We start from the raw sequence: 10,148 nt of genomic DNA on the forward strand, positions 1-10,148 counted from the left end.
CTGTGTGTGAAATAGTCACAAAATATTGCTGGGCAGATGGGTGAGCTAGCCTTAAAAGTTCCAAGCCAATTTTTAAATGACGCTAGCTTAAAAATGCTATCGTATTTTTTGTCCCTACAATGTTCGACATGGGTAGTCAAGGTTTGTTTAGTAACACAGCTTGTGATTGGTTAAACTACAAATTACAACCAATCAAAACATGTTTGTTAGGCTAAAAAAAATATTATCTCCCATATTGAGACATCTCAGAACCTTGAGCCTGACTGAATTTTTGCTGGCCACAGGCTAGTGGGTGGGAGCTATTTCTCACACACTGCTCCTACCATAAAACAGTCATCATGCATCAGTATAGGATACTACCAGGACTTCTGTTGTAACACTCTTCTATATGGCCAATTGCACTGATGTTATACCTTAACCACTGTTAGAGATTTCTACATTTCCAAAACACATTGGACCCCCAACGTAGGTGACATCCTGCATCCTCAGTGTGACAAACTAGACGCATATGACAGATACACAAAATAAAAATGATGTTGGTTGTTACTCTTTTGACTGCTGTCATTTCATGTTTGAACGTGTTCTTGACTCATAATTTTAAATTTAAAAAAGAAAATCCTTTATTTTAAAGTGTTGCTCTCTCATTTCATTTATGTGTATTGTTTTCATTAAGCTTGGGAGATTCATTCTTCATATTCTTCATATTCTTCATATTCTTCACGTTTTTGTCCTTTTTCGTTTTTTAAGCCCTGGGCTTAAGTTTCTGTTCAGTGTTACTCAATTAAAATTTGGAAAATCCGTAATCTAGATCAGTCCATAATAACGTGCAGTCCCCCGTAGTATTCGAACTAATTTGTTTTATTTTTTGGAAAATGTTATTTTTAGTGGTATGCAATTTATATCTAAAGAGTTATCTCCCTTGGTTTCTAAGCACGCACCTGTCCTAGTTCCATGTACGTAGTGTGCATATCTCAATATGATTTAGCTGTTCAGTGATCGGTGACACTTTCATTATGTAGTTGCTCCTAAATGGCAGACCTTACATACTTATTTGTACAACGTGATCTTGAAAGCAGCGTATACGCAGCCGTAGCAAAATACCTGCAAAGAAGGGAAGATAAATCATGGAAGAAAGTGGCGAAGGATTCGACCAGGTTCAATTTGATGTTGGGTGACAGGAACAAGTTACCCTACAGCAAACTTGGTAATTATATGGGAAGTGTACTGTAAACATCTGCATTGCTGGATCAGATGGATACCAATCATTATTATGTATTTGTGAATATGTTTTAGGGATGGTAGGTAATTCACAATTCTCGTTCGATGGACAAGTTAGAGAACACGTTTGAAGAAAGTACGTAGGTAGTTTACATTTTATTATTATTCTATTTCAACCCAAATTCATAACTTTGTATGATTTTGAAATACACATTTGCATTCACAACAGAAATATACAGACTTTTCAAAATGACTTGTATGTCAAGGGTTAAAATGTGGATTCAGAGATAATATTACCTTATTCGACGTAATAAGTGCCCCGCTCTTATAAGCGCCCACGGCAATATTTGCTAATATATTGTCTAGTGAACAATCTCAATTAGCACCCCTTCCGATTGATCAAAGTACACAAGACTTATTTATTCGCGTATAATACACACTCATGTGTTATATGCACTCTTAATTATGGGCAAATAAATTCTTGAAAATATGTCTGTCATGTATGATACGCACATACTTTTCTTTTGTATCATTTCAGGCTGTCAGCATAAACTACGAAATTTACAATCTTTCAACTCTGTTTTTTTTCTCACCAAAATTATATTCTAATAAGAGCCCCCTATTTCAAATTTTGAGAGAGCCCTAGGCGCTTATTACGTTGAATACGGTAATTTAACCAATTTAAGTCAGCTGTTTGTTGGAATTTTTGAACTTTGTACTAGACACATGTTATATGGACTTTTTAATGAGGACACTTTTGTACAATTGTTTGACAGGCATTACTTAGAAGTTAACTTCCTTATTTACTGTAAAGGCAACATTTCGGTATAGATCCTTATGCCATTGTTAAGCAAAGAGACTTTTGACTTTTGTACAAATTCTTACACTGTTGGCAAGCAAGGAGAGTATACAGGAGATACTAACTATTTTATTAATAATCATCATAAGATAAGTCTTCAGTACCCCATGCTTCCTGATTTGTGGGGAGTGTATGTGGCTAAACTGTGTGACCCGGGAGACTGTGTTTCAACATAAACCCACAGTGGTCTGGCCCAGACTATATTGTTTTCATATGCCATTATATAGCTGGAACGTGATAACTTTGGGGTTGTACAACATTTACTTACTGTATCTCCTGCATGTATGACAAAGTGTAAGAATCTATTCCTAAACATTGCTAACCTATCATGAGAAAAATGCAGGTAATAAAACTACAGTCCTCCCTGCTTATAATGCCACTTTTCATCCAGCATTACACCAAGAGTGGCATTATAACCTGATCGTCTATCAGATGATTAAGCTGGAGGTTATGATATTGAGACTTGAACGATTGGATGATACCAGCATCAGGGGGCCGTCAGTGGTTTGTTATTGTTGGTGGCAGGAAATGAATCTTAACATGTAACAAGTGATTGCTCAGAGATTAGATGGGGGCAATACAAGGATATTATCAAACTAATTTGTTTGTTATTTTAATGAAAGTGAATGATTCTCTGTGTGAGGATTAGCTGTGAAAACAACTGCGATCAATGCACTTAGTTTGTTGATTTTGAAGAGGAAATGATCTCCAAATAATTTTCTTCATTACCAATTTTTTGTCAAAATTATAAAAAATAGCATCAGAACCAAGGAATTGGAATGTTTGTTCTGAAAAACATTGGCATTGGCATTATAACCAGGGACCTTTGTACTGCGGAAATCCGTTCTGAGAAAAACATGACATTATAACCAGGGTGGACTGAAGTTTGTTAACTCATTAAAATCAATCAAATACAATGTACGTACATAGATACTTCTTTGAATCAACTTACAGGTAATAAGTTGGGTTGTTTTTTTCAGATAATAAGATTTATGCTATAGGTGATGAATGCGTCTTAACAACATTTCTCCTTTTTACCATAAATCCAATAAAGATGAGCTTGAAGGTGTAAACCATGACAGTTTGCAAACAATTGTTATTGTAGGACATAAAGGACATGTTGCTGGGAAAATATTACTGGTTATGAATGCCCCTTCTTTTTTTAATACACCTCCCTCAATCATGGGTGATGATTGTTTGGGTATGATTTCCACGGGCTGCGGCTGTTCAGAAGTACAGTACTCATTGTAATATATACCCTGGGGTTCGACAATGTATAACTTTTGGGCTTAGTAAGGGATAGATCAATTGAATACCATGAATGTGCTTCACCAGATATCTTGGTTCTCAACAGGTCAGATACGAGGTATTACTCAAGTTGTGAACTATTACAGAGGCTCAGATATCATCTGTCGAAAAGCATCTTTGGTCAGGTAAAGTATTGAGATTACATTATCATCATCATAATACCACAATTGTCATCATGATCATGAAAAAAGAACTTTCATTGCTGGCACAATTTGTCAGCCTTTGGTCTATTTTGTTGTTGTTTTATTCAAAATGGACATAGTAATAATATACATATGAGATATTTTTAATTTCAACCTGATGCCCTAAAATATTACTAATATTATTAATTTAACTATTTAATGCTTCTTTAAATTTGATCTGTCATCCCTATGGTCATATCTGTTCTTAATTTTGGCCACCTCCATTTTATGTCAGGGGAGGTAGGGGTGGTGGACAGTGAGGATTGTTGCTCATGCTATCAACCACTGTTATGCCTTTAAACTTGGCTGTGATGTGGTTGGAATATTGCCGACTAAGGCATAAAACAACAACTTGCTCCTGCCATTTAGATTCAGTAGTCCTAATTGTTTCACCAGAACACTAAAAGACTACTGCGAAAAGAAGAAACTGCGGATGTTTGAGTGGATGACGACATCATTTGTCATCTACCCTCCATGCGACGAGGAGGTGAAGGTCATTGGTGATGAAACCCTTGTACGCCGGAGACGATCACGGAGTGACGAGCGAGACCAACTGAAGAAATTTGCCGAGGGGAAGCCACGTGTGACATGGATTGCAAAGAGCTCCAGTGGAGCTAAAGGTTAGGGTGTTTCTTGTAGGCCGACTATGTCCGGGTTCCAGCTTAACAGAGTACAGTGAAAAAATCATGTGTGTTTCAGGTAGCCCAACTGACTGTGTGACCCAAATGTTTTTATCAATGCTTATCACAGCAAGAAATTCATATTTAACATTTATAAATAAATCAGATGTTTCCACATAATGTATCATTGTTGCTGTTGCTATTTTGACCTCCAAATTCGTGAAATATTGCAACTAACAACAGTCCAAAATAAATCATCTGTATTTAACATGAACAAAATATTAAAGTAAAAAAGACAACCCTACCTTCCGATCGTTATTGGGGCAGTGGGGTAGCCTTGTGGTTGAAGTGTTCGCTCCTCATGCCGAAGACCTGGGTTCGATTCCCGACATGGGTACAATGTGAGAAGCCCTTTCTGGTGTTACCGGACGTGATATTGCTGGCATATTGAGAAAGCGGCGTAAAACCATACTCACTCACTCCATCACTCTGACCGTTATCTGTTTGGTCCATGTTGCCTAACAAACAAGTAATTTTGTGTGTGGCGTACGTACATTTCCTTGTGGGTTACCACTTTTACCATGTATGATCCATGGTCTGTGAACACAATACCTGTGTGAGGAGGTACGCGTTATCAAGCCGACATGCTGTGAGATAATTGAAATACTGCTCCAACCCAACTCTCTCACACCTCCATCTGTCCCAGGAGATGGTATCCGGATCTCCAGTGATGTAGAGAGCCTGGTCCAGATGGTGGACAGTCAGAAGAAAGCCTATGTTATACAGCAGTATATTGACTCACCGCTGCTGCTGTCTGGCGGACGCAAGTTTGACATCAGGTTGGTTGTTGTTCAACGCCACACTCAGCTATATTGCACTTTACGACGTCTCCCTGGGAATAATCATGTCTGAACCAGACAAACCAGTGATTGATGTTCATATTATGAGAACCGCCCCCACTTTTGGGGTACGATGACACGCAGCGCACCACTGAGCCTGACCACCAGATCAATTAAGGTGCCTCTTATTACAAGCTTAGGAGAGGAATGTTGTGTGAAGGTGGTGGTGGGGGTGACTAAAATTGGATAGTAACAATGCCTGCAGATTTTTATCCCCCACCACGAAGTGGAAGGGGGATATAGGAATGGGTGCTGTCCGACCGTCCATCATGTTTTGTTTCTGGAGCAGATTAAAAAACCCATGAGAGACATCTTTACCAAACTTGGCACATAGATAGGTCTAGTGGTGAACTGGTGCCTTTTGATAGTTTGGGATTTAAAAAAAAAATTTTTTCGAGTTTCCATGGCAACGACTTTGACTTAGTCTGAAAATGGTGGTAGTGCTCCTTTACGGATCAGATCTTGAAAACCGTACAATATTTCTTCACCAAACTTGGCACATAGATAGTGGTAAACTGGTGCCTTTTGGTAGTTTGGGATTTTAAATAGAACTTTTTTCGAGTTTCCATAGCAACAACTTTGACTTAGACTGAAAATGAAGATAGTGCTTGTTTCCGGATCAGATCTTGAAAACCGTACACAACCGGACATGTCATATTAGGGGGGGTATGAGTATTTCATGCTTCAACTTTGTGTGAGTTGTTTGGAGTATGAACCTTCAAATAGTGAGGGCTATACAGTATGATCGTCAGAACTCCATGCTACATTTCAGGGATTACACTATCAATACATGTTGCTGCAGGTGCTGGGTGCTGCTTGACGCAACATACACCATCTACCTGTACAGAGAAGGTGTACTGCGCACGGCGTCAGAGGAGTACGCCCCAGACAGACTGGACCATCTCACAGCTCACCTCACTAATCACTCACTGCAACAGGAGTTGTCAGAAAACTTTGGCAAATACGAAATTGGGAATGAAATGTTTTATGACGAGTTTGACAGGTATGATGCGAGTCTTAGGTCTTTTGTATTTGGTGAGTAATGCTGCTTTGAACAATGAGTGAGTTAGTCAAACTATTTCATTTATGTCACAGCATTTCAGCTTAATGTGGGAGTCACACTCACAGGGAAATAGGTCAGAGAAGTCAACCACTTTGGTAAAGCCCACAATTATGGTGCTGATAGACTACCAGTAAGGATAATCATCAGGACTAATTTTGGATACAAATCCTGGCATAGCAAAGGGACGTAACTCTGCACAAAAGAAAACTAGTTTTGTCAAATGTATTAATCCCTAACAAAGTATTGAACTGTGTTGTATCTTAGCTTCCTCCAGGACAATTATGGAGTTGGCCTTGACACTGCCATCCTGCCACAGATCCGCTCCATCATCAAGAGCTGTCTGGGTATTGTCCAGAGTGTGAGTACTACATACATTAAACATTGCCGTACTGTGTATTAAACACTTTCAGACATATGGTCAGCATTGCAATCTCATTAAAATCAGACCTTAGTTCTCGCTGCCGCTAAACAAAGATCTGAGGACATCCCATTAGGGATCACGTCAGAACGACCTTTCATCCGACCAATCAGTACGTCGCTTACCAGGTTATGAAAGTGACAGTCGGAATGTGATTTCTACTCATACAATCTTGAAAACTTTAACATGGTGTATTCCGAACGATAGTTACGGGTTTAACGACTGAATCCTTACAATCTAGAACATCTATTAGCCATTCAAGAATGATTTTTTGTTCGGGTTTCAAATTTGTAATCGAGAATTTGTCAAAATATGTTTCGAAGCGTAGTCGCCAATTTGAAATTTGTGCCGTAAAGCATGAGAAAGCTGCCTTCTGATTGGTCATTCCATTGGTCGGTCAAGGTTCGCGCAAGGTCGGTCTGACGTGACCCGTGATGGGATGTCCTCAGATCTTTGTTTAGCGGAAGCGAGAACAAAGATCTGATTTTAATGAGAATGGTCAGCATTGTAAAATTTTTTGAGCTGTCATATTTCAGTAGGCTCCAGACCATGGAGAGTCTTCAAGGCATCAACAATAAATATTTACTGTTTTAAAAAATATCATATGTATTGTTATTAAACGGGGGATCTCTTCAAGAGTGAGGAATAACAGTCCTTTTATCACTGATTCTTAAATGATTTTACAGTCATCATAAATATCAATTGGGTGGACATTTATGGTTTATGTGTTATAACTGCACAGAGTCTGAACACCACAGGGCTTGACTACTGGAGCTTCCAGTTGCTCGGCTTCGACTTCATGGTGGACAGTGACCTCAAGGTGTGGCTGCTGGAAGTGAATGGGGCACCGGCCTGTGCACAGTGAGTGATAGGAGCGTATGTTGATTGGCTTGTTAGGTGATAGGTTAGGTAGGTGGTGTACACTGATTGGTTAGTTAGGTGATAGGTTTGGTAGGTGGCATACACTGATTGGCTAGGTAGGTGGTGTATGTTGATTGGCTAGTTAGGTAATAGGTGAGGTAGGTGGTGTACACTTATTGGCTAGTTTTGATGTGTTCACTGTTTGGTAAATTGGAAAATATACACTTCCTAACCTGGTTAGTTTTGGAGTGTACACTGGTTGAAGCTGTTGTATGACCTAGTACCAAGTCTAGAATATATACATGGTGATATATTTCAGGAAGCTGTTGTCTGGCCTGGTAGCAAGTCTAGTATATATATGGTGGTATATTTCAGGAAGCTGTTGTCTGGCCTGGTACAGAGCCTTGTGGAGACAGCCATTGATCCTGTGTTTGTTCCGTATGGGAGAGTGCAGCATGGACCTAATCTCTTCGATCAAATCTGAGGACTGCCATCCTCCTTCTTCACTGCTTTGCTGTTGTACCCACATGTGTTGATGTGAATGAAACTTTGTGAACAAATCAAGCTGTCTCTCAGCTCTCTGATCTGGTTTTGCTTTGGAATAGTACTAAATTTAATACTATTTCATCAATATTCAAAACCGTGTTTAGGAGCAAGGATAATACAAACAAATAATATTTGGTGCATCAGTCTGTCTTCTGAGAGGCATTGCAAGCATGGGATTGTGATGGCCAGGAACAGTGAATGGTTTATAATGTCAATAACAACACGACAACATATAAAAGAACAACATTTATTAAATTTTTGGCATATGGGGATTCTCGGTATATACATATATACATGACACATAAACATAGTACATGGAAGACTAACTTCAGCCAAGTCTCTAATATCGGAGTAGCGCACTCCATACTGTTTGAGCGTACTGAGACTTGGCTGAGTATACGAACAATGGACGGTGAAGAAATATACCCGATCGGCGGGCTGTACCTCTGCCAAGTAATACAAGTAGGAGTCGCGCACCCCAAGACTTGCTCCCGAGCGCCAGGAGTACCTGGCAGAGTAGACGAATGATGAAAAAACAAAAAAGAGATGAATGTTAAATTACTTGCAGGGGGAATAGTATCCGCCTGAATTGCCCTCTGATAGAGCGGATAGATTGCCCATATTATTATTAATGATAATTGTGAAATTGAGTTGATGAGAATCCCCAAAAGTAATGGATGCCGACTCCCTGAAGGCTTGGACTAAGGGGGCCACGGATGGCTCAGCTGTCAAAGGCGCTGCAATTGATCGTGGGTTCGATTCCCAGTTCACCCGGATTATTTTTCTAGGTTTGTCAGAACCTTACCCGGGCTCATGGGTTTCACAAAGGTTTTCAACATTTGAGACCTGCATCACTTTTGGCTTTCTTCCCACATTAAGCTGACATGCCATGATATAACAGGAATACTGTGCAAAACGAACTCGCTCACATCTACAGTGCCTTAGCTGTGGTCCTGACTAAAGTATTGCAATCATGGGTCTAAGATGACAAGAAACAGACATGGTCACAAGTATCAAACAATATTGTTGGTTTTCACATTTTTCTAAATTATTTAAAATATTTTATCATCCAAAACTGGCTCCAACAGGAGATATTGCTTGGGTGAGATCAAGCAATATCTACATTGTAGATATCGCTGCAATTAAATTGCATCACAGTGCTTTGGAGACCATTGTGACATCATTGGTTACCATGACGTCACAATCAAATGACATCACTAATAGCTCTGCTACTGAAGCTGTAAGCAGTACTTTTTACACTTAAGAAACTGCTTATTACTGTCTACAAACTGAAAAAGTTGGACAAATGATGTTGGATGCTAAATAAAATCTCACCTCGTGTCTTTTGATATCAAATGTATCAACACTCATTGATAAAAGTGGAAAAGATCCTCAGCAAGCCTCGGACTTTTTCTTTCCACTTTTGATATAATAAAACACGAGGGTGAAATTCTCTATATCTAATATCTTTAACAGTTGATATGCTTGTTGATGCAGATACCTAGCACACCACTCAGCAAGTAATAGGGATATGACAATACTTCATACTGTTACAAACCTGTGAGAACAACTTGCATGTTTCGTTTCAAGCTGCTATCCAGTACTATTCGTATGACATGACCAAGCAGTCGGACATGTTCAGTCCTTACAGTTTGTTGTTTTAACGCCACACTCTGCAATATTACAGCAGCCTTGACCAGACAAACCGGTGATTATTATTATGAGCACTGTCTCATTCCATTCAGGTAAGATGACAAGGGATCAACCATGTTAGTGAGTGACCGCCTCATGTATTTAGTCACCTGTTATGACAAGCATAGATTGTTGGGGACATTTTCTAATCCTGAATCCCTATCAGGGTCCTTACACTCACCAAAAGTTGTAATTTGAAGGAAAAAAATTCAACGTGTTCTTATTAAAAATGTTAAATACAATGTCTCCATAAGGCGTAAAAGAAATAAAAAATTAGTTCTCAGGCAATGACTTTCGAAAATATAGTGCGGGTGGGTGGTGTTCTTTATTTTTCTTGTTCAAACTAGTAACCAAATAGACAGTTGTGTACCATCAACCTGGGAAAGGGCCTCCCTACATAAACAAGCATACAAACTCCTATTGCCACCATGACCATAACACAAGATGTGCAGTAAAGCAGTGTACATGCGAAAGGAAGTAAC

At 39.2% G+C, this 10,148-nt stretch overlaps 1 protein-coding gene across 1 annotated transcript; it reads left to right on the top strand.

The window, feature by feature from the left end:
• Positions 1 to 901: 901 nt before the first annotated feature.
• Positions 902 to 8,175, top strand: LOC124129909 (tubulin--tyrosine ligase-like). Its single transcript, XM_046493262.2, has 8 exons — positions 902 to 1,204; positions 3,432 to 3,510; positions 3,964 to 4,187; positions 4,894 to 5,026; positions 5,889 to 6,089; positions 6,414 to 6,507; positions 7,310 to 7,428; positions 7,804 to 8,175. The coding sequence occupies exons 1-8, from the start codon at positions 1,030 to 1,032 to the stop codon at positions 7,910 to 7,912; spliced, it is 1,134 nt and encodes a 377-aa protein (XP_046349218.2). The 5' UTR covers positions 902 to 1,029; the 3' UTR covers positions 7,913 to 8,175.
• The last annotated feature ends 1,973 nt before the right edge of the window (positions 8,176 to 10,148 follow it).

Source organism: Haliotis rufescens, unplaced genomic scaffold (assembly GCF_023055435.1).
Source record: "Haliotis rufescens isolate VD_foot unplaced genomic scaffold, xgHalRufe1.0.p SCAF_3, whole genome shotgun sequence".
NCBI lineage: Eukaryota > Metazoa > Mollusca > Gastropoda > Lepetellida > Haliotidae > Haliotis > Haliotis rufescens.